The 26,866-nt window shown below is 37.3% G+C and overlaps 1 protein-coding gene across 5 annotated transcripts in view; it reads right to left on the bottom strand.

Moving 5' to 3' along the window:
- Nucleotides 1-26,866, bottom strand: part of LOC122396450 (filamin-A) — a 51,101-nt gene that overhangs the window by 11,118 nt on the left and 13,117 nt on the right. The window contains exons 3-17 of one of the 5 annotated variants that reach the window (XM_043394861.1): nt 26,357-26,703; nt 26,141-26,268; nt 25,498-25,512; nt 23,632-23,767; nt 22,865-23,149; nt 22,472-22,785; nt 21,975-22,401; nt 21,698-21,913; nt 21,228-21,615; nt 19,756-20,325; nt 18,711-19,055; nt 18,245-18,636; nt 17,804-18,102; nt 17,480-17,618; nt 10,944-11,133 (exon numbers count right to left, since the gene is read on the bottom strand). In XM_043394861.1, the coding sequence (XP_043250796.1) occupies nt 10,944-11,133; nt 17,480-17,618; nt 17,804-18,102; nt 18,245-18,636; nt 18,711-19,055; nt 19,756-20,325; nt 21,228-21,615; nt 21,698-21,913; nt 21,975-22,401; nt 22,472-22,785; nt 22,865-23,149; nt 23,632-23,767; nt 25,498-25,512; nt 26,141-26,268; nt 26,357-26,703 (4,191 nt within the window). Of the gene's footprint in view, nt 1-10,943; nt 11,134-12,631; nt 12,710-17,479; nt 17,619-17,803; nt 18,103-18,244; nt 18,637-18,710; nt 19,056-19,755; nt 20,326-21,227; nt 21,616-21,697; nt 21,914-21,974; nt 22,402-22,471; nt 22,786-22,864; nt 23,150-23,631; nt 23,768-25,497; nt 25,513-26,140; nt 26,269-26,356; nt 26,704-26,866 lie in introns of those variants that run through there. The other 4 variants (XM_043394862.1, XM_043394863.1, XM_043394864.1 and 1 more) reach the window with 4 other exon arrangements.

The following is a 26,866-nucleotide window of genomic DNA, read 5'->3' as shown; positions in this document are numbered from 1 at the left end:
GTAGTGTCCCAATCCGCCATGATTGAAATTAATATCGGAAACAATTAACGAACGGTTCAAGCTAGCGACTAAATATAATTTCCTGAACGTTTGAAACCTTTTCTCGTTTGCACGTAGTAAAGGCTCTGAAAAATTAACGGGACGAAATCGAGTCCTGGCGGCGGTTCTTCTTCGTTCCTCGGTTCGGTCTTGGCGTAACAAATCGGCCCACGCTCCGCGTAATCGTACTGGCTGCACGAAATGCTCTTCAGTCCATGTTTGTAGAACGTCGACACCTCCTGCCATGTGGTTTCAATCGGCTCTTCCTCCCAAACCATTTCTGAAGGTACAACTCGATTGACTCACTGATATCGATTACGGGTACGGGCTCGTCGATCAAACCAATCCTCGAACTTTATTCATTTCTTTTACAACTTTAAACAAGAGGACGAGACAGGGGGATAAAAATCACTGGAAACCCCCTATTTATCAGTATTTACCACGTAATTTTAATCGAAGGGTAGAACAATCGTAATTGCAATTAAATGCAACTGAATAATTACGCGGTAATTTTTTGGTAAATACCAGATTGAAAATAAAGATGAGGACATGAGACAGGGGAATAAAAATCACTGGAAACCCCCTGACAAACTAACTAACTAACTGCAAACAAACTAACTAACTGACAAACTAACTAACTAACTGCAAACTAACTAACTAACTGACTAACTAACAAATTTACTGCAAACTAACTAAATAACTGCAAACTAACTAACTAACTGCAATCTAACAATCTAACTGCAAACTAACTAACTAACAAACTAACTATCTAACATAGTAACTAATCTCACGTAATTTTAATCGAAGGTTAGAACAATCATAATTGCAATTAAATGCAATTGAATAATTACGCGGTGATTTTTTGGTAAATACCAGATTGAAAATGAACAAGAGGACGAGATAAGAAAACAAAAATCACTGGAAACCCCCTATTTATCATTATTTACCACGTAATTTTAATCGAAGGTTAGAACAATCGTAATCGAATGCAATTCAATAATTATTCGGTGATTTTTTGGTAAATATCAGATTGAAAATGAACAAGAGGACGAAATAGGAAAATAAAAATCACTGGAAACCCCCTATTTATCAATATTTACCACGTAATTTTAATCGAAGGTTAGAACAATCGTAATTGCAATTAAGTGCAATTCAATAATTACGCCATGATTTTTTGGTAAATACCAGATTGAAAATAAACAAGAGGACACAAGATAGGAATCTAAAAATCACTAGAAACCCCCTATTTATTATTATTTACCACGTAATTTTAATCGAAAGTTAGAACAATCATAATTGCAATTAAATGCAATTGAATAATCACGCGGTGATTTTTTTGGTAAATACCAGATTAAAAATAGAGAACACGAGACAGGAAACTAAAAATCACTAGAAACCCCCTATTTATCATTATTTACCACCGTAATTTTAATCGAAGGGTAGAACAATCGTAATCGACTGCAATTAAATAATTACGCGGTGATTTTTTGGTAAATATCAGATTGAAAATAAACAAGAGGACAAAATAGGAAAGTAAAAATCACTGGAAACCCCCTATTTATCATTATTTACCACGTAATTTTAATCGAAGGTTAGAACAATCGTAATCGAATGCAATTCAATAATTATTCGGTGATTTTTTGGTAAATACCAGATTGAAAAATTGAAAAATTTAATACTATTTTCGACGTATTTTAAATTTAAAAAATAAAAATCACTGGAAACCCCCTATTTATCATTATTTACCACGTAATTTTGATCGAAGGTTAGAACAATCGTAATTGCAATTAACTCCAATGAAAAAAAAAATTGAAAAATTTAATATTATTTTCGAGGTATTTTAAAATAAAAAAAACGTGTAGTGAAAGAGCTTTTAAGGGGTTGGAAGTATGTTTCGCGTAGGAGATTTTTGTAGATCGCGTTCTTGATAAATATTCTTGTTTTCGCTTCCCGAAAAACTTATAAATAACTTAAAACCGAGAATAAACGAAAAGTTGTATTCGCGCGGTCCCCGAAGGATTAAGCTCGATTCCCGGGGAATTCCGATGTTTTCGCGGTTCGGATAGAATCGAGAAAGAAACGCGGCGTCGTAAAGTATCCGTCATTCCGAGAATAACTTCTTTGACATGGCGGGTGTCTAGACGGAAGACGTGTCTCCATCTTCTCCGGTTCCTACCGCGACATCGATCTGGACACGTTGGCGAAGATAAAATGTTCCTAAATTTACAGTACCTAGATTTTAATCAATTTCCCACTTGGTAGATTTACACTAACGTTTGTTTTTAAAAACTTTGAAATTAAGAAACTCGTAAACTCGACGCGAACGATTTAATTCCAATGCGTGGAGGATTGATTCGTGGTTCTCGTTCAGAGTTAAAGACACTGGTCATCTGTTTCGAGAGGTAAATCCATTTCCAGGTAACGAACTTTCGATAAAAAGAATTCTCCAGCGATCGTGGGTGATTTCGAGCTGAGTGGGGTTCGGAGGAAACAATTAAATACAAACACCATGCGGAGAAAGCTCGTGTGATTGTTCGGGTAACGGGGTAAAATCATCCCTCGCGGTGACGGAACATCGTGATCTTTCTAATGTGCACGGACCTATGTCGCGACAGGAGAAAAAAACCGACCGAACGGGATATACACCGGTTAAGAAACCCCCTGGATTTCTTCTCTTCGGAACGTAATCGTCACAGCGTCGTCTGTTCGGCTTCCAAAATACACGAGAGGGCGTTTTCAAAGATACCCTGAGCAGGATCCCCGGGCGTCAATTGACTTCTCGAGGGTATATCTCTGGCGCGACTGACGACCAACCGGGCAGGAGAATTGCCACCGACCTAACCATGCCAACCCGGGGAGACCTTCTTTTTTTTTCCAGAACGCCTAACGCCCCGGACTTTATATCACGCGGGAGTCACCTCGCGTCTAATAAATCTACCACCTCTATCCCGCTGACGAGTATCCACGTAGAAAATAACGTTTCGTACAACCTCGTATAATTACGCGCACGCTTAAACCTAATGAATCATTCCTCTCCGAGATGACCCCCCATTGCACCTGCCGGCACCGCCACTTCCGGCCATATTGTTCTCATTCGCTTATGGTTACTTTTAGCTGTCCGTCCAGACGCCACATCCTTCGATTCTACCTAATTTTTTAACACCTAATATATTAATAATAATGTAACTGATACACCTAGAAATTCTCGATACCTCAATGGGGTACTTAATATTATTAAAAAATATTATTAAGTATCAAATTTTTTAACACGTTTTCTCTTTCGATATTTCTTCAAATTATAGCAAATAGAAATATTTAATACTTCAATGGGGTGCTTGTTATTTTTTAGTATTCCTAATGGCAACGACATTATTAAAAAATATTATTAAGGTTCGTTTATTATAAGCGTCTTGAAAACACATAAGATTGAAGCGCCTATCACCAGTGATCATGGCAGTCAAAGTGTTAACAAAATCAACCTTTCTTTTAAACGAGGTACCAACCTTTTTAAAATACAGAATATTCTATAACGAGGAACCCAATTTAAAGCTAGATTTTATATTTAAAAACAATAGCCTCGATGAGATAATCTACTCAACACTTTGACCGTCATGTCGGCCATATTGGATGGCGAGACTTTCCCACTTTGAAGCTAAAACACTTAATTTTCGAACCGAAACGTCGAAGGAAATAAATCCTAATAGGACCAATGTATCGTTTTCTTAATAAATTCGAAAATAAATACCGAGACAAATTATAATTTACGTTTGCAATTGTCTGAAATCAAAGTTTTGGTATTGCAGTGAACGTGTTAATATTGCCCCAATGGAGTTGAGCCAAATTCTCTTATCGAAAGCTCTTATCGACAATTATCCTGCTTCGACTGGTCAAAAGAGTTGCATCACCACGAAACACCATGAGATCGAAATAAAAGGTAAGCAAAATATTCTCGATACCTTTGTACTTGTACATCTCGAAGCTAATTTTCAACTTAAACGTTGTCCAGGAATTATTTCGCTCGAAGCAAAGGCTTGGCCTCGATTCTTCGCCAAAGTAAATCCCAGATATTACGGGACACCGTATACAAAGAGGTAAAGTATCTCTTAAAAATGTCTTCTTAAATTGTACTCTTGATCGCGCACGTTTATTTCCATACAGCAGAAATAAATTTTATTCCCCGCGTGCCACGAGTCCTTACAGTTTTTAATGAACAAAATTATGCTACGAGAGAATGGTTTTATCCCTAACACAGCTTCTTTAAAATCGTAAACACTGATACGATAAAAAAGTATAAAAGAATTACTAAAAGATAGGCGTTTTAAAATGATCTATTTGTTTTCTTAGATATCGTTCTTCTTCTTCTTCTTCTTGCATTTCCATCGACGTTCCAGTGATGTGATCAGAGTCTAAGTGTATTTGATACTCGATATTATTCGATATATTCAACGGATTATGATATTAGAAATTGGTTCTCGGTAGTAGGAGTATTAATAAATCCAAATTTAATGAGACGCAGAGATCTATCTGGGCGTAGTCTCCTATATTTTTAGTACAAACAGACATTTAAGCTTGCCTCACGCTATCCTGGTCCGTCGACTGTCCTTTACAACATTCTTCGATTAGTTTTAATCCAATCTATTAGTAAGAAATGTTAAATCGTATAAACGTGTGCCATTGTTTTGACTGTCCACAATTTACTACAGCTGTTTTAGAAGAAATTAGAAACTTGTAGGAATCACGAGAGCGAATTGTAATGTTCGTGGCGTGTCCGTCCGATTTCCGTCTCGGTGCATGTGCAGAAGTATGCAGAATATTCGAAACATCTTCAAAATATTTATCCCGTATTTCATGCACGCGGTTATTTCAGGCACGTCACGCGTACACATTTTTTAAATAGCTACGTGCAAATATGAAACTATTTCTTTGCGAAGCAGGACGCCACACTCGAACCAATTCGAATTGCACGCCATTAATAGAAATATTTCAACACCTCGGTAGGATATACAAACTTTACTAAATAAAAACTGTGGTCGATTATGGTGATTAATATTAGTAAATAAATAACGTGTACGTGGAAACAGAAAAAAGGAAATACACGATTATTAACTGAAAACGATAAGTTATTGTAAAGTAATTTTAATGTTGGAAGTCTGGAGGGAGAAATTATAAATGCTGTCTTAAATTATGTTTAAAAGAAAATTAAGAAATGTCAAAAATATTGATTTTAGTATAAAAGTATAGTGGATTAAAAATAAACTACGTATCAAATTTTCACCTGTATAATAAAAAGAAGAGCAAAATATATGATTTTATATAATAGAGACGTCCAAATAAAAAATTCCACTGTATTTTTATAATATTTTCGTGTTACCTATTTACTACGATAATAAATGTAATATTAAATGCAAAATATTAAAATATATACATATATATATATTATGGAGTCGTTCAAATAAAAATCTCCGCTATATTTTTATAATATTTTAGTGTTACCTATTTACTATGATGATAAATGTAATATTAATTGCAAAATATTAAAATATTACATTTATTATCGTAGTAAATAGATAACACGAAAATATTATAAAAATATAGCGAAAATTTGTATTTGAATAAATATACTATAATATACTATACTAATATACTCCATAATATACTATATTATATATTGCAAGTTTGTAAGTTTTCGATAATTTAAGTGGGAAGTTATGTAATTCGTTATCAAGGAATCCCGAAATTCTTAAGATAGAAAAGGGAGGAATTTAGCGCGTAACATCCTGTCCACTCTTCCACTCGCGTTGCTGTTTTCACTTTACGCAGGAAGTCGTCGAGCAAGCGGATCAACTCACTCGTGCACATTAAACGCGTGCCAGAGGTAATACGAGAAGTGATCGCGTCTCTTGACTAATTACAAACAACTGAATTTAGATGAATCTGGCCGGCGAACGATCGTTCGGGCGACTTCGAGTCGCTTAAAATGTTGCAAACGCATCTCATCGAATCGATATAAAACGATCGACAGGAAACAATACGGAAAAAATCAACTTGAACACTTCCAACCATAGAATATAAATTTTCTGATTCCATTAACTAATTTTTACATATATGTATATATGTACATTTTTTAAAAAAGCGTACATAATATTAAAATCCTTAAATCCATGGTTTCTGTGTTTAATATTTTAAAATAATAGAAAAGAAGCCTGAATAAACAATAAGGAAGAATTGAATGACCACAGTTACATCTTCATTGTCAACTTGAAGCGTTTCAGCTATAGAATATAAATTTTCTGATTCCATTAACTAATTTTTATATGTATGTATATATGTACATTTTTTAAAAAAGCGTACATAATATTAAAATCCTTAAATCCATGGTTTCTGTGTTTAATATTTTAAAATAATAGAAAAGAAGCCTGAATAAACAATAAGGAAGAATTGAATGACCACAGTTACATCTTCATTATCAACTTGAAGAGTTTCAGCTATAGAATATAAATTTTCTGATTCCATTAACTAATTTTTATATGTATAGTTTTAAAAAATGTGCAAGTAATATTGAGATCATTAAATTCACGGTTTCTGCGTTTAATATTTTAAAATAACAGAAAAGAAGCCTGATTGCTACGATTATTATCGTTTATTCGTTAGTTTTGAATATTCGAGTGTAACGAAATGGGGGAAAAAAAAGGTACTTTTTCTTTTTGCATTTTTCTTCTACGAGCAGCGTCGTCGTCGGCGGTTTTTAGATTCAGGTTACGATTTTTGGGCCAATGACGAATCCGCACATCCGGAGCCACTTAATCATCCAATATTAATATCACCGCCTTGCTTCCGCCACACAACCGTTTCTCATATCTCTCTTTCGCTCCCTCCCGCCTTCTTATTGCCCTCGCTGTCATATTTTCGGTGCGATGGTGGAGAACGAACAACAAGACGATGAGTACGAACCTGTCATACTTGTCATTTCGTGTATCCTGCCCACGCTCGAACGCCCCGACTCGTGAATGAGCAATAATTATCGCGAAACTGCAACTTTGATCGTGCACAGCGCAGGGACGCCCAAATTGTTGCAAATTGTTTCCTTCGAAAGCGAAAGATCGATCGCTAAATCACTGTTTCTATTTCTGGTATCACAGTAGTTATTATAATAGTCATTTTTAGAATTAAATTAATTATTTTTATAATTGCATAAACTTTACACATTTTCGATGAATTTTTTCATTTGAAAGTATATTTTTGCCTTTGAATCTAGCTTGAATTTAATTCTGAAGCGATCGTTTCGTCGAGATCGAGTAAATCTATGCAATTGAGGATTTAAAAAAAGATTTGTTTAAAGAATATAAATATTTGAGTGTGGTCGTATTATTATGTTTCCAGAAAGAATTGGTAAGAAAAGTATCAAAGGATGCGTTCATGGTTTTCTCGTTTCCTTAAAAATGGCGTCTCATTCTTTGATCCGAGCAGCGTTTCACGTAGTGCTCGAGGATAGCTCCGCCATGACGGTTTAACAGATTAGTTTATTCGAAATAGAAACCATTACCCATTTATTCAAAATATAACCCATCAACAGTGAATCTACTACGACTCTAATTGGCACTTTTCCACGTTAAACAAGAGAAGCATGACCACGCTGTTTGGCATTTAACCGCGTAACTCTTTCATTCATGTCACTCAACATCCAGCGCATTTCAATTCCTATGTTTTAAAACGGAGTACAATGTCATTTTATGTACCGTTTCATGTTTTCTTGTGTTTCCTATATATATATGGATACTACTAAAATATAAATATTACGTGACAAAAGATTCGGTTTGGCAGTAACGATTGATCGGCATCCAATTTTCCGAGTATCGTGCGACTTCGTGCATTGTTCGCCTCAAACCTGACTCATAAATTTACTATGATTTTATCGGGGTATGATTTTACTTTTCCCCCCAAAAAATATTATTATCCTCCTTTCTTGATATACAATGAAATTGAAAGAAAATACAATGACGTAGACTCGAATTAAATTCAAATATGGAGTTAGCTTGGAGTTAATAATGGAGTTAGCGTGACTTTGCTTTCTCCAAAAATATTACTTCTTCTTCTCCTTTCTTGATATCCAATAAAATTTAAAAAAATACGATGACGTAGACTGGAACTAAATTTAAATATGGAGTAAGTGTAAATGTTATGCTACGTCTTTGAAGATGCAGTTGCATAAATTCTGAAGAAGTTAGAGTGAGACTGGATAAAGGATTTGTGTCTTCGATCGTATACATTGGCGAACGTACGCTCGATGAACAGTACTTCGAAAGAGAACTCGGTGTCGGTTCGGGCAGGATGTACATTTGTTCGAAAAGTCGGTCAGTCATCGTTCGCGAACGTTCGAAGAGATTGTGGTTTCGTAAATTGCTATAGGACGTTGTCCAATTATAAGATCACCGTCGCCCACAGTTTAATACCCCACGTGCGAAACCGATGCATCAAAACTAACGGATCGAGCAAAATTTTGTCTACCTGCGGTATAATTTATGTCTGTCTAACTTAACTTTTATGCACCAAGTTGCAATATTAAATGCAGTCGACCTGAAAACTTCTCAAATATGTAATAAATGTAATTATTTTACAATAATTGTTTATAACAGGGGATTCCTCGCCAATTTCGATGATTTCCAAATATGTTATAGAACTCATAATTCTGAATAAATTTTGTTTATTATAATCCTCGTCAAGCTTCAGTTTCCGTGATATTTGCAAAATTCTTTCTATATTATTCTGGGAGAAATTTACACGAGCGATTCTGGAGGCTAAAATAGAACGAAAATCAAGAATACCAATTTGTTGATGGAGGCTTCGTTAAAAAGTTATTAACGTTCAAAGTTCCGCCAGTAATGAATTTTTTTCTCGTAAATGCGCAAAATTTCGGAGGTATGTCTCTTCACCAAAAATTATTGTAATCGAGCCCTGCAATCGAAAATAATTTTTTCAGAATGATTTGAAATTTTTTAATTTTCTCGAAAATTTCACACACTCACGAATTTTTTTCTAGAAAATGGGTAGGATTTCGGGGATATGTCTAACCACCAAAAATGATTGTACTTGACCCATGTAACTAAATATAATTTTTTTAGTTTGATTTGAAGTTTTCGATTTCGTCTAAAAATTTCAGTATCTACTCGAATTTTTTTCTCGAAAATGAGTAGGATTTCGGGGGTATGTCTATCCACCAAAAATGATTGCAATTGACTCCTGCAACTAAAAATATTTTTTCTAGAAGGATTTGAAATTTTTTTTTCGTCGTCAAATTTCACACCTTCTCGAATTTTTTTCTCAAAAGTGGATAGGATTTCGAAGGCATGTCTAATGACTAAAACTGATTGTAATTGACCCCTGCAACCGAAAATAATTTTTTCAGAACGATTTGAAATTCTTTTTTTTCGTCTAAAAATTTAGGCACCTATCCCCTGTCGAATGTTCTTAAAAATTCGTTTTTAATTTTTAATAATATTGTTTGACGCCCTACAGAAAAGTTGTCTAATACTTTTTTGTATGTACCTGTGAGCTCTATTTCAGAAAAAAGTTTCATTGAAATATATTCACTATTGTAGGAGTTATGGCTGTTTGAAAATTGAACCATTTTTATGGAGTTTTTCTCATTTTTCGTAGTCAAGGAATAACTTTTCGAATATTTTTGTGATTCCCACATAATCTTCACCAAATTACGCGTTGTTTGGATTTTGAAATATTAAAATCCCCCAATCCGTTCAGAAGTTATGACATTTTAAAGATTCGCATGAAATTTCAGGCATGCATTTCTTGGCCTCGCATTAGATTTTCAGTAATGAATTTTTTTCTCGAAAATGCGTAGGATTTCGGGGGTATGTCTATTCACCATAAATGATCGTAACCGAGTCACGCAACCGGAAATAATTTTTTCAGAATGATTTGAAATTTTTTAATTTATTGTTTAATAACTTTTTAACGAAGCCTCCCATTAAAATTTTTCCCAAGGATAATCGAACACCCTGTATGTAATGAAAACTTTTTCAGAATGTTGAGTTCGATAACATGTTTGAAAATGATCGAAATCGGTGAGGAGTCCCCTGTTATAAATAAGTACCGTTAAATCAACTGTTTCGTTGCTTTAACATCCGCATTGTTCGCGTAAAATATTTTATTACGACACAATATAAAGCTTCAAGTAAATTGTAGTATGTAGTTTCCAAGTTTCTTAACGTACGACACTAAAAATAAACATCTAGGTTTTCGAAATTACAGAAATTGTTTCCTCGACTATATTTTCTTCTTGTCTGATTTCTAGTTTGATAAAAATCACAGTTCTGTGCAATTCGCAACAAGTAAATTGCAATACTTGTAACACCAAACTCTACTAATTTTTATGCAGTTTGAGTAGTATTTCTAGTTTTAAATTTCAGGAATTACATTGAAAAATTATAAAATATGCACGCAAATCCTTAGTTCAAACTGTTCGAAAAGATCGAAAAGTTAAAAAAACCAAAAAGTATAAGGTTCCATAAAAAAAAATAAACCCAAAAAAGAACTAAAACTATTATCATTATAATAAATCCACTGACCAAAGTTTGTACCCCAAACCTGTATAGTTATTCAATTATTCGCTCTTAATGTGCTAAATTTACCACACATTATAGCTGCCGCGTGAATCAAACGCGGAAACTTGAACCCAACGTAAACTTCAAAATAATTCAATATGCTCGCGTGCATAAATAATTAACCCATAAATTGGGGTTTGTGGAAGGATCGATACTTTCAAAAAGAAGAAATAAAAATTAAAAAAACCCGCTGCACGTTCTCGTTTCGTTGTAAATACATGCGTCTCGTGTTCGACTTGAGATAATGATTTTGGGTTGAAAAACATCGATTTTTTTAGTACTCACACGTTACGGTGCCACCCAACGATGGTAGAGGGATGTTGTTCAGTCGGATCTCGTTGAAATTCTTCTTCTGTACGGAGCTTTCTTGTACACTGCTGCTGTGCTGCTCGCTAACGTGCTGTTCCTCTTTTTGTTGGGTCCTCTTGGCTCTCTGGATTTTATGTGTACTCTGCTCTCGATATTCTTCAGATGCCTACAACAGAAATCCAGCAACGTTTCACAGCGAACGGAATACATTTGAACCCTGAGACACGACTATTATCGAAACACTTTGGAAAAATTAATGAAAGTAACTGTAATACACGTTTCAAATGTACGGATCGATTGCTTCGCTATTTTTGGTGAATAAATTAGAGACTTGGAGACAGTAATTTTTGTTAGCACTTTGTGGGAAACAGAGCTGATCAAAATATAAAGAGAAACGGAACAATGAGACATGAAAATTTACTATTCGTGATCAGAGGTTCATTGACGCCTCAAATTTATGGAGTATCGATAATCGTAGAATATAGTAGCGATTATAAATAATTGTGTGACACTGTAAAACTGTTCTCAACACCATAAAGAAATAGGAATTACTCTTTCGAACTGTTTCAGCGATCATATTTATTTAAACTTTTTTCCAGTTCTTGAACACTTTCTTTGCTATGAAATAATTTCGAAATGCAGCGGTAAATTTTGGCAAAACTGTGCACAAATACCGTGGGTTAATAGAGCTTGCTGAGGCCGACGATAAAAATCCACATTTCTGAAACCGAGCGATGGTGTTCGCTACAGCTCATTACGATAGAATCTACGTATTTCGAAGCTGGTAACAAGCCAAAGCATGCTGCGTGTAAAGAATTTATTATGTAACCGTGGCAGGATTATTGCAAAACGCGGCATGTCGCCGTGAAAAATCCTTCAACAAAAATCTCGTAAACAAATTTCGTCGACACGTTTCCCTATCTCCGACGAAACGACAATAGAATGTACATATTCATCGTTACTATTACAAACGGTATTGACTTATATATCGTTGATAAAAACTTTCGTTTTTTAATGTGTAATATTCTGTTTGACACCTTGGAAATATTTTATTTGTCGATAATGGTCACGATCGAATCGCAGAGAATCCTAATTTACTTTCAACTCGAACAGAAGGTTAGTTTGATTTATAATTGAAGATATTAATTCGAATTTAAAGAAATTTTACGCGACACATAAGAAAACGTCCTCTCGGTGCACGAAAAGAACAGAAATATATGGTTTTATGGTTTTAGAATCGCAACAAGTGTCACTGTCATGATTCTCCATTGGCCAGTAGCAATTTTCCAAAAGCGTTTGCAACACAGTGGTTTTTAACGCGATTTCCTCATCGGAGCTTCAGGGAACGTGATGAAAGTATCGAAAAGTGAAATTTTGCAATTTATTTTTTTTGTTATTCTTTGGAAAGTAATATAAAGAAAACAAAGGAAAGAAAAATCTTCTGTTTACTCGTCAAAGTTGACCCTAAGAAATAAAAATTTGATTTTTTGTTCTTCGTATCGTCAACAAGGATTTCGACTGCTCGTAAAAAAAAAGAAATTTACTCGTGACGCGTAAATAATTTTTGAACTTTCGAAAGACGCGAAAGGAAATTTCCGACATTCTCGAGCCAGTTTCGTGGCTTAGTCCCTTAAGATAATTACTTTTCAATGCTCAATTCATACCTTAGTGCGTGTGTTAAAGTGTTAGCAGCGATATAGGATAGCAGGAACCAGCTAGGACGGTGTCTGTCACGAAACTCGTGGAAACCGACGATAATTTCGGGCACAATGCTGAATTGGATGTTACGATAATAGCTGGCCAGCCCCCACTCATCTATTTTACAAAAGATTTTTCGATGGCAATATGTGCTCCATCTAAGCGTTAATTGATCGTTTAAAAAAAAATTTCGAAAACCGTCTCAGCTATTTTTTAAACATCCAACTTTATCGACGTTTAATGGCGCCTACGTGATAACTGTCGTTGTACGCATCCTTTCATGCTACAAACCGAATACTAATTTTCAGAGTTTCAGAGTTCAGAGTTTCAGAGTTTCAGAGTTCTGGCTCGTTTTAATGGGGCACCTTGAATTTCTTGATTCTCAAAAACAGGTACCACCATGCAAACAGATTGAAAATTCATCTGCGCTCAACGGAATGTAATTAGTCACAGTAGAAAACAGTGTTTTGTTTTACATGATCATCGAAACGAATCAAATGTGTTTAAAATTTAAATAAACTCGTGGTTACATAAGTGTCATTTTGAATAGCTTTTTAGGATGTAAGAGGAATGTAGCATATTAAAGTGAGGGAGGCGTGGAAACCAATCATCGAGATCATAGATCGTTCAACGGAATATTAGAAGGAAATGTTGCAGCCTGTATATTTGCGTAGCATGAGGCATGTATGTACGAGCGATTAACTGCAGTTGCCAACAGATTCGAATTTCTGAGATTCTGAATTAATCAGAAAGAAACGTATCCCGTGTCTCGAGTGTAAATATATATCCATAGCAACGGAAACCATACGCGACCTCCATTTTGGAAAATCCACGATTACCAGAATTGAAAATAACGAATCAAAAAACAAACTGATCGATGCTATAATCCTCCTCGAAAGAGTATATAATTAATAAAAAAGAATGAAGATCGGATAATACGGAAATAAATATTACGAAATATGATTTTAAGCTAGAATGCAAAAAGGAATAAATTTGATCGGATAATAGAGAAATAAATATTACGAAATATGATTTTAAGCTAGAATGCAAAAAAGAATAAATTTGATCGAATAATACGGAAATAAATATTACGAAATATGGTTTTAAGCTACAATGTCTAAATAATAGTAAATGCAATTTTATTTTGCATTGTAAATGACATTTAAAAATTGATTTTCGATATGAGCGAATCTTTAGGAAATTATGCAGTATAAATGTGGCCAGAAAGGTGGCCATTTTGAAAAAGTATGGTGAAGACCAACAACGTAGATCATTAATAGATTGATTTATCTATATTTAAAAAATACGAAATTTAATTTTCCAAACTATCGATTCTAATTGTCGAAAAAATATCGACGAAAGGTTGGAGCATTTTCAACGTGGCGTTTGATGGGAAATGGTTTTTCCGTGGTGGTGTTTGAACTATCGCGCGTAATCGGTGAATTGAATAATCATAACACGACCGAGTCGTACCTAGTAAGTAGATGTATATTTCAAACTGATGCAAAAGTCTTTGGATTTATCCACTCGTATTAATTTAATACTCGTCCACTCACCTCCGCCTACTCCGAACGATTCTGCTTATAAATTTGGGAAAGCCTGACATGCACTGAAAATAGTTTAAGCCACCGCGGAGGACAAGATGCGTATTAGATTTCAGACTGAATCGTGCAATAAACTCAAGCAAGCCTTTCATAGCTATACCTCTGCTATCAGCGACACTTGGATCATTATCGATGAAATGCAATCTCAACTGTCACCGTGGCTGTACTTTTACGAAATCCCCTTAATCGATTTCGTTGATACATTTTAAAACGCGAAATTTCGGTAAATTTTTTTACGCGCTAAAAATTATTCGATTACTCGTGTGTGTTTATTATTTGCAAAATAGTGGATAACTTCAAAGACGTGACTGTATTTTCTAATAAATAAATTCCTTGTCTGAAAGTATTTTTAAAGAAATAATGCGTCCATTAACGGGTAAAAATTATATGATTTCGCGTAATAAAACGTATGTCACCTTCGTATGACCTCTACCAATTTTTATAACCATTTTTTATAGCGATAGTTTAAGAGTAACTTGAATTTCTAAATTAAAATGAAACACTCTGCGTATGGCCGCCATTTTAGTTGAGAGATGTACGCAAAAATATTCAGTATTCTGAACGCTTGCGACGCGTTTAAATTAAGTTTACTACAATTTTACGTTGTTTGGGTTAGTTTGTTTAATCCGTCGAGATCCATCGAGCACATTCTAGAACAACGTGAAAATAGAAAATTGTTTCACGTTTGTCGACCGCATCGCGGATGGTCGTGAATCAATCTAGCGGGACTTATAACGAATTGATTTTTCTTTCTTTCGCCGCCAACCGACCACCCACGCCGAAATACAGCGTAATCGTAAACTAAATTTAACCGAAATTTCTTTTTTCGAACGTCTCGAAAACTAAAGTCGAACGACGCGTATAGGAAGAAAGTTCTTCGAAATATTATCCGCGAAAAGATGCTCGAAAGTGATCGAAATCGATATGGAGAACCCTGTTCTTTCCATGAACAATGAAACACGATATCTATAATTATAGTTTTCTATGTTAATTCGGACAAAATTACTAGCCTTTATACATAATGTAAGCTTGGATCGGAAACAACTGTTCTGTTACGTTTTACATGTACCCGGAGATAATTAACGAATATGCTTGAGCAACGGTGCAACGTGTTCTGATACAGGTCCAAGCGTTCAAATTAATTACGGCCCGTGCACACACATGCCGTCGTAGTCAATTTAATCCGCATGATTGCGGGAAACAATTTTCGAGAAGAATAACGGACGATTACAAGAACATAAACCGTTCGAAAAGTTGTCCACGAAACTGCGGCTACTGCCAACTTTGAATTTATAATCTCCCTAAGAAAGGCAGCCAAGAAGATCACAAACATCGGTATGTATAACACAACCGGGGATCTAATTTGAAGAAAGCGAAAAACCGAATTATATCGAAACAACGTTCGAACAAATTCGAAATATAACGAAACATAAATAAGTTTTATTTAATGGGAGATTTTGGAGGCCATCTCTGGGAAAAATTTTAATGGGGGATTCTAGAGGCCAAAATAGGACGAAAATCAAGAATATCAAATCCTTGACTGAGGCTTCGTTAAAAAGTTATTAACAATTAAATTAAAAAATTTCAAATCGTCCTGAAAAAATTATTTGCGGTTGCGGGGGTCAATTAGAATCATTTTTGGTCATTAGACATACACTCGAAATCCTACTCAGTTTCTAGAAAAAAATTCGAGAAGGTGTGAAATTTTTCGATAAAATTAAAAAATTTCAGATCGTTCTGGAAAAAATATTTTTAGTTGCAGGAGTCAATTGCAATCATTTTTGGTGAATAAACATACCCCCGGAATCCTACTCAGTTTCGAGAAAAAAATTCGAGAAGGTGTGAAATTTTACGACAAAATTAAAAATTTCAAATCGTTCTGGAAAAAATATTTTTGGTTGCGTGGCTCGATTACAATCATTTTTTATTAATAGACGTACCCTCGAAATCCTACTCGTTTTCGAGAAAAAAATTCATTATTGAAAATATAATGTCTGACCATAACTGTCTGTTACCCTGAAAATTGGAAAGCTTCAAATCGTTCTGGAAAAATTATTTTCGGTTGCGGGGGTCAATTAGAATCATTTTCGGTCATTAGACATATACTCGAAATCCTACCCACTTTCGAGAAAAAAATTCGAGAAGGTGTGAAATTTTTCGACGAAATTAAAAAATTTCAAATCGTTCTGAAAAAATTATATATAGTTACAGGGATCAATTACAATAATTTTTGGTGAATAGACATACCCCCGAATTCCTGCGCATTTTCGATAAAAAAATTCAGTATGAGTGGAACTTTAAACGTTAATAACTTTTTAACGAAGCCTCGATTAACAAATTAGTATTCTTGATTTTCGTCTTATTTTGGCCTCTAGTATTTTTTAGTGTGTGTAAAGAGTGTCTTGTGCACGTATGCAGACTTACCTTGGATGGACTTATGGTCATTCTTTCGGAAGAAATGTAAACATATGAATGGACATAAACAAAATGATGGCACACTTGGAATGATATATTATTCTATACTATATCATATATGTATATATATTTCATATGATATAAATTATTAAGTATGAACGAAATACATTTGTATGTGTTTTTAATAATGAATGGAATCTCCTTTGAATTCTAGAACTTCTAGTAAAATATAAGAATACAGTATAAGAATCTTTATTGCAAAGAGGTATAGTTAATTTATATTTTTAAATTGATATCTTCTTTCAAACTAAAGTAAACTTTATCTCCTACGTCTGAGTATTTGAATTAAGTTCAAGAGTTGTAATTTATTTAACAAAGTAGTTAGCACTATTCTTCAAACTCCTGTAAAATTAACAATATTCCAAATTTTGAAAAGATCGAGATATGTTTAGATATTTCTAAAAACTACAATATGTATATACACTTTTGGAGAATCCAAAATATTATTTCTAAAAATGTTTAAGAGACCGAATATGGTGTCAATTATATATAGATATATTTATTTAAATCATTCAACTTTCATATGAAAGGAGTGGTTTCGGAAATAATGTCATGGAATGATTAAAAGGGGCATCTGCATAGAAATGAAAATTACATTAAGTGAAATAGCAATAATTCTTCTATGAAATAACATAAAATTAGAAAATTCCTAAAAGACTGTTGGAAATAATAAAAGACTACAAAACCAAAAACGAAACGAGTGGTAATGATATTGTAAATAAAGTACCAACTTACCGTGAAGGTGTAAAATCCATCTGGTACCGGTTGGCCCCCAAATTTGATACTAAGAGTGTAGTCACCAGCATCCGCAACGGTATAATAAATATTGACTGTGCCATCTCCATTATCCTCAATGTCGATGTCCACAACTTCACTAAACAAAAAATACAAAATATATCTAAGATGCTCATTACCATGCTATGGTACTTATTTTCTATGCAAGGTAAGCGTTGTCAGAGAAAGATATCGTTGGTTTTTAACAGAGAAACGTATGTTCAACAAAGTACAGAAATACAGAAATGATCGTAGCAGAAATAGTTAAGAAACGAGTATGCTCACCTTCCGGAAGTAGAACGTATACGACAGGTTACCGCGCCAAATCCCGCGTTCTCGGTGTCCACGGTGATGCAATACTTCTCCCCCTGAGCTAAAGTATGCTGAATACCTTCTTTAATTTTACATTTTTCAGCTTGCCCGGTGGACACGCTCTGAACGTTCACAGGACAATTCGGCACCTCTTTGCCCCCGTACTTCACGTTCACCTTGTAACGACCACAATCATCAGGTAGATACGTTGCCTTGTACTTTCCATCCCCAAGATTTTGAATCTCAACTTTACGGGGAATTTGGTCCGGACCCTGAAAATATTGTCAACTTCGGATCACGATCTTTCGAAAGACATAAGGCACGTCTCTTTCGGCACGTTGAGAACTAGACCCGTTTCATTAAGATTAACAAGAAAATAAGCCACGTTCGGACGAATCTCACGTCGATGCTCACCAGAACTTGAACTTCCAGGTCACCGTAGCCGGCTTTGGAAGTGTCCACCACGAAATCAACGGGGAAAGAAGCAGTGCAAACCGACGACACACCAGGTCCTGACAGAATAACTTTACTCGGGTCCACGGTGGACGGAATCTTCGGTTTCTGACGATTCCCTGGCACATTTTCACCCGCTGCCTCGGCACCCTTGCTAGCCTCCTCGTTTTCGACTTTGATTCGGAAAGGTGACCCGGGAATGTGTTGCTCCGCGAACAAGATAGAGATTTCGTAGTCGCCTGGCTCGACTGGAATGTATTCGACGCTGCACGATCCGTCGTAATTATCCTTGCACGTCAGCTTCACGTGGCCGGCGCCTTCCATGGACAGAGCCAAACCGCCATTACCAGCATCTGAAATATTCGACAATGTACGAAGTGACTGTATCTGAGGCGATTAAAAATGCTCGCTTGGTTCATTAGTTTACCTTTCGTTTCTATGGTGAACGTGTTGATCTTATCAACGTATCCCTTCTGCAAGGCTGGTCCATACGCCTTGCACTTTCTCGGATCGTTCCAACGTTGAACGTTCACCGAGAACGGTGAACCGGGAACAGGGACGTTATCGTATAATACTTCTATGGTGTGAGGCCCTTCTTCGAACGGCACGTAACTGACGCAATAGGTTCCATCTCCTTGAGGGTTAATCACTTTCTCCAATTTGCTGCCGCTGGGATTCTTGATCACGCAGGAAACCCTGTCGTCGTCGTTCTCAGACTTTGCTATTTCTCGAGCGTCGACCGTGAACTCTGTTGGTTGCTTCGGACTTGGACCTGAAAGTCAAAAGAATGCAATATATAGCAGGCGGGTTTACGACAAGTGATTACCAAATTGTGCAGAGTTATGCAACACGACATGCTGATATTTCGTACAAAGTTGTAGCAATACATACGCAAACATAAAAGTGTTTATTAGATGTGTTATTGTATGTATTACTTGGAGTAAAATCAATATTTCGCTATCACGGTACACTCAAAGCACAGATGATGAAATAAATACAAAATTGTAATAAATACAATATTTCATCAGCTGTGCAAATATGAACTCAGCAAAACAATCATAACAAAATTAATCAAACATTATTAAACAGGAAAACTTTGATCCTCCATCATTCGGTGCAATCTTCTTTCTTGTTCCTTCGATTTGATTTCGTTTAAAAATCGTACAAATATAGGAGTCGTAGTAGCAGAGGCGCCATCGTCATCCAGAAATGATCGAACGCTGAATGCTTCTCTATTTCTGCTGTTACCGTTCTCATAGACACGTTTGCTTCAGAGTCAACTTGGCGACGACTCTACTATATATTTCTGTATTAACAACTCGTCCCTAAACTTCAAAGCTCACGATGGACAACACTAGTTAGGCATAGCTTCATAAATTCTTTTAAAAAGCAAACAATAAGAAACGTCCAACTCCATGCATTAGTGTTTCCAGTAACAAAGAAAGATCTCAGAGCAACGCGATCGACGGTACCGTGTGGTTGAATGCCATTTCCGGTGACCTTGACTTTCGACACGTCCGTTTCCTTTCGAATGATAGCCTGGAAGGGCGATCCGGGGATATGTTTCTCGTTAAAGGTGATATTGATGCCATAATCGCCGACCTCCGTGGGCAGATACGCCACGGAGCATGTTCCGTCGCCATTGTCGCGACAGTTGATGGCAGCTTCGCAGGGACCTTCGACGGTGACACCCAGACCACCCTGGCCAGCTCCGCGAGTATCGATCACAAATTCCGCTGGTCTGTTTATTATTCCACGGGAGAGACCCGGACCGGATGCTCGAACCATTTCAGGGTCGGAACCGTGGACGCAGGTCATACGATACGGTTGATTCGATATCGATTCCCCGTCGAAACTGATCCCCAATAGGTATTCCCCGATCTCCGTTGGCGTGAAGTTCACCAGGTAACCTTCGTGGGTGGGGACCGCGTGGACCTTTGCACGGTTTCCCGAGGGAGCCGTTATCGCCACCTGCAAGTCGGCTGCCTTCCCCGCGTCCTGTGTTATTACGCGGAACTGCTGCAAGCTGTTCACCGGAGCCGCTGCGAGACGGATTTAGTTTCTGACATTTTACTTTTCTCTTCTCAGTTCGTTGTGTATCACGCATGAAAGGAAATAAGCATAACGTAGTCGTTAGTTGCCTGATTTTCTTTTCACGTTAATCAATATATGTACATTATCGACCCTTTATCGAGCAATGTAAACACGTGGCATCCTCTCCAAGAAAGAACAGGCTGTCAGGTACTCGACCAATAGAAAAATACCATTTGGTCAATGATACAATGAATGGTTAAAAATTATAAAATTATGGAGCCATTGGGTCTGATCGTTTCCTAATAAAATTAAAGTATGACGTGGGCTTTTAGTTATTTTGTTGCTTTCATTGAAGAGTTGATATTCATATTCAGATTTGGATCACCACAAAATACACAAATCTTGTACCTTTAATATTTGATAACAGTTTCTTCTTTGCTCGCACAATTATTACTATTCCAAGCGTATGTTTTATAAAAATCAACCGACATCATATCATCCCCTAATTATTATAATATCATACAGCATAAAATCGTAACAAATATAAAAATAAAATGAAGCACAGAAAATCTATTATTTTCAAGCGAAGAAATAGAATAATTTCACACACACCAGATACTATTCAATCAGGCAACCAACGCGATAAATTAATATACAAGAAGAAGAGTATAAAATCGTCGTCCCTTATTCGCGATAAATTTAAATTAATCTTTCAACACTGAACCTACCGTTTTTAAAATTTCGTTTAGAATTTCACAATGTCACTTATTACATATTCTTAGCATCAGTAGGTTTAATGTCGAGCCAAGGCCTGCATCTTTCCAACCAGTTACACTTCATTTGCAAATCTTCTCCAGAAAGACGTCTACTCTAATATTTGATAAATTATTAAAGATAATTTTGTACTTACTTCGCGCGAGGCCGTCGACTTTGATCTTCGATATGTCTATACGTGGTTGGACGTTTACTTTTATGGGGCACTGGGGTACGTTCAGCCCCCCGTAGTTCAAATTTACCAAGTATGTCCCGGGTTGGGGGGCCACGTAGTCAACCGTGTACGTGCCATCTTCGTTGTTCGTCAACGTCATCAGAACTTCCCTTCCCTTGGGGTGGACTATGTTCACGCGAAGATCACCCGGGCCAGCCTCGCGACAATCGATGTTGAAGTGCGTGGGCGTGTTCGATTTCAAACCGTCCTCGAGACCGGGCCCGAAAGCGGACACCATAGCGGGATTTAAAGGCGCATTTACTTTCATCCTATAAGGAGAATTCTTTGTAGCTACACCGCCGTAATTTACCTAAAAATAGAAAGAAAACAATGGCTCGTAGCTTGGTTCTTCCAATAGAAAAACAGCAAAGGAGTAATTTCAGTTATCCGACCATGATTATGTGTTGCAGTCCACACGTTGGAGTATATTGACATTGCACAGTTCCATCTTGATTATCGTTTAATCGAACGGGGACATCTCTTCCGAGGGCGTCTTGAACAGCGACTTCCAAAGGTGCCTGACCAGCCTTTCGTACATCTATCGTGAAGTTTGTTGGTTTGTCGGTGGAAATGGACTCTGATTGGACTCCTGGCCCGTACACCTCGACCTGAAAATTATTTAAACGTCGAAAAATAAAATAAATATCGATAATAAGAAAGATCTCGAACCTTGTCCGGATCGAAGTCAGCTTTGGGCAAAATGTTCGCGATGTACGGCGACTGCGGAATGTTCTCGTCGTCGCAGAGTATATGGATCGCGTATTGTCCAACAGCAGTTGGCAAATAAGACACGTCTATGCTGTCGTTGCCATTATCGTGGCAATTGATGGTGGCTTTCGAGGGGCCCCTGATCGAAAACTGAAGACCACCGGCCTCGCCGCTGGTGGTCACCGTGAATTTCGCCAGATGATCGACTATTCCGGTATGAAGACCGGAACCAAACGCTCTGGTCGACGACTCCTTGTAAGGACCGACGTTCACTTCGAAGTGAGACTTGTAAATCTTTTTCCCGCTGCTCGTTATCATTATCACGTGTCGTCCTTCCTTGATGGGTGTGTAGTTACACTTGTACGTTGTCGAGTCAATTTTTGTTAGCCTGGAAGCAACGCAAGTTTAATCGTTTGGTAGCTTTGGGTGCAATCTGAGTAGATAAATGATTTACTTACTCCACAGGACAATTGATGCCACCGGGAGCGATGATCTTAACGCAGGGTATATCTTCGTCGGCGGCCATCTGTATAATAAAATCTGCATTGTCTTTGACGCGAACTCCATTCGGTAGAAGTCCTCGTCCGTAAGCTTTGTACTTCTTCCCATCGGACACCGGAGCTACCTTAACTCCGTAGGGGCTACCAGGTATCAATTCTCGAGCGAAGAACACGTGTATGTAATGTAACCCCGAGAACGGAGAAGTGTACTCGCACCTCCACACATCCGGTAGCGTTTGACGTAGCTTCACAGGTACAGATGTCTTCGAACCCTACGCACAGACGTTTCAATTTCTATTTCGATCGTTTTGATACAATTTTTGTGATTCAAACGTTTAGAAAAATCGATACCTGGGGGTCTAGTATGATAACTTCAGGAACACCGCCTCCGGTATCTTTTGTGAATATGTCGAAGAACGTGGGCTTGTTAACTGTGACGCCTTCCGGCTGTAGTCCTGGCCCGCTCGCTGTAACTTTGCTAGCGTTACCAGCCTGGGCGGCTACGTTCACCGTGTAAGGGCTATTTGGAACTTCTCTTCCAGCGAAAAGTACCTTTACCTTGTGAGGCCCTGGATGTCTTGGTGTATAGGATACAGAATAGGAGAGATTCTTGTCCTTGTTAAACCTAACGTCGGCCTTGAACGAAAGGAAGGAAATAAATAGGAAGATCGACGTGATTCATCTTGTTAGCTTACTGATAAAGTTCAACACCCTCTTCGAGAATATATATCATTATCGGAGACTCGATGTTTGTTAAATTACTCGCGTTTAAAGTGAAATAAATGACTCCATTCTTCATAAAATAATTCCATAGAAAGCACACACTATTGATTGATTCTATAGCCCAAATAAATAATTTTCTCGAAAGAACAGAGCAGAGTTACAGTTGATTTAATGCACATAATTGCGTAGGGACGTAAAAATAGCTGTTACACCGCGTTTATCTTGGCCCGATAATTATTACGACTGTGATACGTGGTTGATTGTGGTAATTTCCTCCAAGCGACTAACCGCATAGATAAATATGCGATTAACAGGCTCGTTGAATATATAGAGTGGTCTGCCAAATCGCTTGTTAATAAAATGAGTATGTAGTTATCCTAGAAAATTATTTTTACCTGTAATTTGTGACCCTCGGGGTCTTCAACGATCACGTCAACGTTTCCCTTGCCAGCAGAAAATGTTTCCACGGTGAAGTTAGCTGGTGCGCCCGCGACCACGCCAGGCTCGATACCCGGCCCATAAACGCGCACTCTGCAAAGCAAATTTTTATAAGAAATCGAAACAAGCATCCCCTTGCGTTTGTTATGTGCACCTTAAGAGGGTACTCTAGGTCAACACTCTTCTAATATTCTAGGATCCATAGATTTTACTAAAATGAATAGGATCGATGAAGCTGCTAATAGTTTTACCATGCGGATCTCAAGTATACTGCACGAGGGAACGATTTTTATTAAGAAGAGAATGTTCGACTGGAAATTAAAGATTGCTACAGCATCGTCCAGGCTGACTTAGCTTAAACGAGATTAATTTCTTCCACTTGCCAGTTTATTTCGGTCAATAGGGTCGAAAAGCAGAGTCGTTTACGACACCTTGAAGGAAGCGTATTGTGCATCTTGCGATCGAACATTGCACAGAAGCCTGAGCGCTACTCTACGGATTACACAGAACCTTGCTATCGATCAACCGTGTTTTGCGCAAGCCTGTGTTTTCCCACATCGACAAAACGTTTCAGGATTCCACCCCCCATCGTACACAGTCAGTGTAGGTGTCCCCATGGGTGTCGAACGGGGCTGGAGAATCAGATGACACTGAATCCTAATTCACCGGGTCGTAGATCCGAAACTATCCCAAGTTAAGATGTTTCTGACGGACCTGGGGTTTATGATCGCTCAACGTGATCTACCGATCCATCGAGGGTCTTCTCGACACGATCCATCGGTCCATCCAACGAGGAAGCTACTTCCAACGCCAAATCAGACTAGCGTAGTCATAAACGATCGCACAACATAATTCAGAGCGATCTTTAAGCGTCGATCGCCTTGTTTGGCGATTTATCGGCATGGCTGTTTTCCATCACAGGTGTCGATCGCGTTTCTAACAAGGATCGCAACAGCAAAGGGTGCAAACTAGGCGTTTTCGTAATTTTGACGGAAACGTTTCGATAAGAAGGAACTTCTTTTTCCTACGTTGGGGATGAACAGTCTTGTTCCGTTGAAAGAAGCTAACGTACCTCCTTCCAGAGCGGAGGTTTGCCAGAGTCGGTGAAATTCACGACGACCTGTTCGACACAGCGTTGGCAGCGTCCATCCTTGCGAAACTCTGCCTACTGCAGAAAGAAAAAGATCGTTGCCCATGCTTAAGGAGGATTTTGTTTGGAAAATAATTTACAAGCTGGATCGAGGGACGTGTCCACGTCTTCTAAAGGGTTTGCTACCGTGTCTTTACGATCTGATGGCACCAATGACTATTTATACTTACTGACGTTCTGAATTTCGAACGTAATGCGATCATTTACTTTGTACTGAAATTTATTTATCATCTCTTCGCAGAAACAAAACGTTTGGGACCTGACTAGATTAAACAATGCACAGTACTTTGCACGTTTAAATAATATACAATGAAACCTATTTTTTAGTGTTCTAGAGTAGAAGGCCCCCTTAAGGTGAAGTAAACGCTCGACTGCCTGAAAAGCAACTAAAAATTTGTAAAAAATTATCTGTTACGAGCTCGTACATGCTTAAACGTTCGATCTACGCAATACTTGCTAGGTTTTAAGCAGAGTTGTTGAAAGAAATCGACTGTGTTGTTTAGTTGCGCAAAGTATATAATGTTGCAACATGATCGATTAAAGAAAACTCGTAAGAGCAAGAAAAGGCGAATGTTAAGATGAGAATTATGCGAGCTACCTATTCACAACTACTATTACGCATGATAGCGGTGAAATAACGATCTATCGGAAAGATCGACGTTGCGTTACTCACCGGGATGGCGAGATGCTGCAATCGAGAAACAAAACAACATTAATGAGACTCTCTTTTGAAGGAAAGAAAGAAAGTGTGTAAAGCGTAACCCTCGTCTTTCTTTATTGCTTTCCCCGTAACGAGACCACATCGACGCGTACGATGTGCTGATTTTAAACAGATTTCATAGATACAGGGTCTCTGAATATGTAAAAGTCACGGGAACTCGACTGTTCCATATACAGAATACCCGACACGCTTTTCTTTTTTATCTTCGAACACAGAAAGGGAGCAAAAAGAAAGAGAAAGAACGTTCGAGTTAGTCGGCATAGATCAAAGACGCGTTGATACCATTCATCGTAGTTCAACTATAAAACTTTTCAAGGAGAATTTCAATAAAATAAAACCAAACACGATAGAATTTTGACTGTAATTTACATATTAAGTTACTGAACACGTTCGTTTACATAATCTTAATAATATCGTGCTTGATCCTATTTTAATAAAAAAGAAAAATATGTCAGGAACAGTAAGGCGAGTTAAAGTTCCAAATAAACGGCCTGCGTTGGAACGTTCGAGCTGGAGAAACAGACATCTAGAAGAATTTTGCGTGTAACAAGATTGTGATAATTATTCACGTGTATTATTTTGCTTTCTTTCTTACTTGTTTGGATTTGTACGCGCTTGAATAGGTGCTCCCGGCTTCAATTTCGCGTTAGGATACTGAGACAAGTACGTCATCATGGACATTTCGTCTATGTTTGGATTCACCATCTCGTCCGGCGTGATAAGCTAAAACAAATAACAGTAATTGTTTATTGCGTGAATGATTCTTTTTTTTCTTCGGTTTGTTCGCTAATTTATATATTTATTCCCGAACCTGTGATATGTTCAACCAATCGTCGGCAAGTCCCATCGCCTGGGAAGCATTTCGTACGGCATTGTTTGGATTCCAATTTTGCCAATCCGGGCAGAGACCTGGCGCAACAGCGTCCACGAGAGCCCCGACAGCGCGTCCGTCGTTCCAATCGGAAGTGAAGTTGGAGATCGGTAGATCCGGCAGCTTCGACTGGATCCAACCCATCAATCTCTGCTTCGGCGTGACATGTTTCCCGGGCTCCTCGCTCTCCTCCTCCCACATTGGCATCGTGATGGAGTAATGAAGAATCAACGTCCATATTAAACCGAGTATCAATTTCAGCTTCGAGTCCACGATATCCGACGAATCTGTAAAATACATCGACAACGTCATCCAAACAACGATCTTTGAAATAAAGAAACATCAACACTAGAACTATAGACAATTATAGTGAATTTATTTGCACCAAAGAAATTAAAACGATGGATGCATGGAAAAATATATGATGCAATGGAAATAAATTGTATATTC

Source organism: Colletes gigas, unplaced genomic scaffold (genome assembly GCF_013123115.1).
Source record: "Colletes gigas isolate AHSC1104 unplaced genomic scaffold, ASM1312311v1 Colletes_gigas_Sc00007, whole genome shotgun sequence".
Classification (NCBI taxonomy): Eukaryota; Metazoa; Arthropoda; class Insecta; order Hymenoptera; family Colletidae; genus Colletes; species Colletes gigas.
This window is presented reverse-complemented; position numbering and strand designations above follow the sequence as displayed.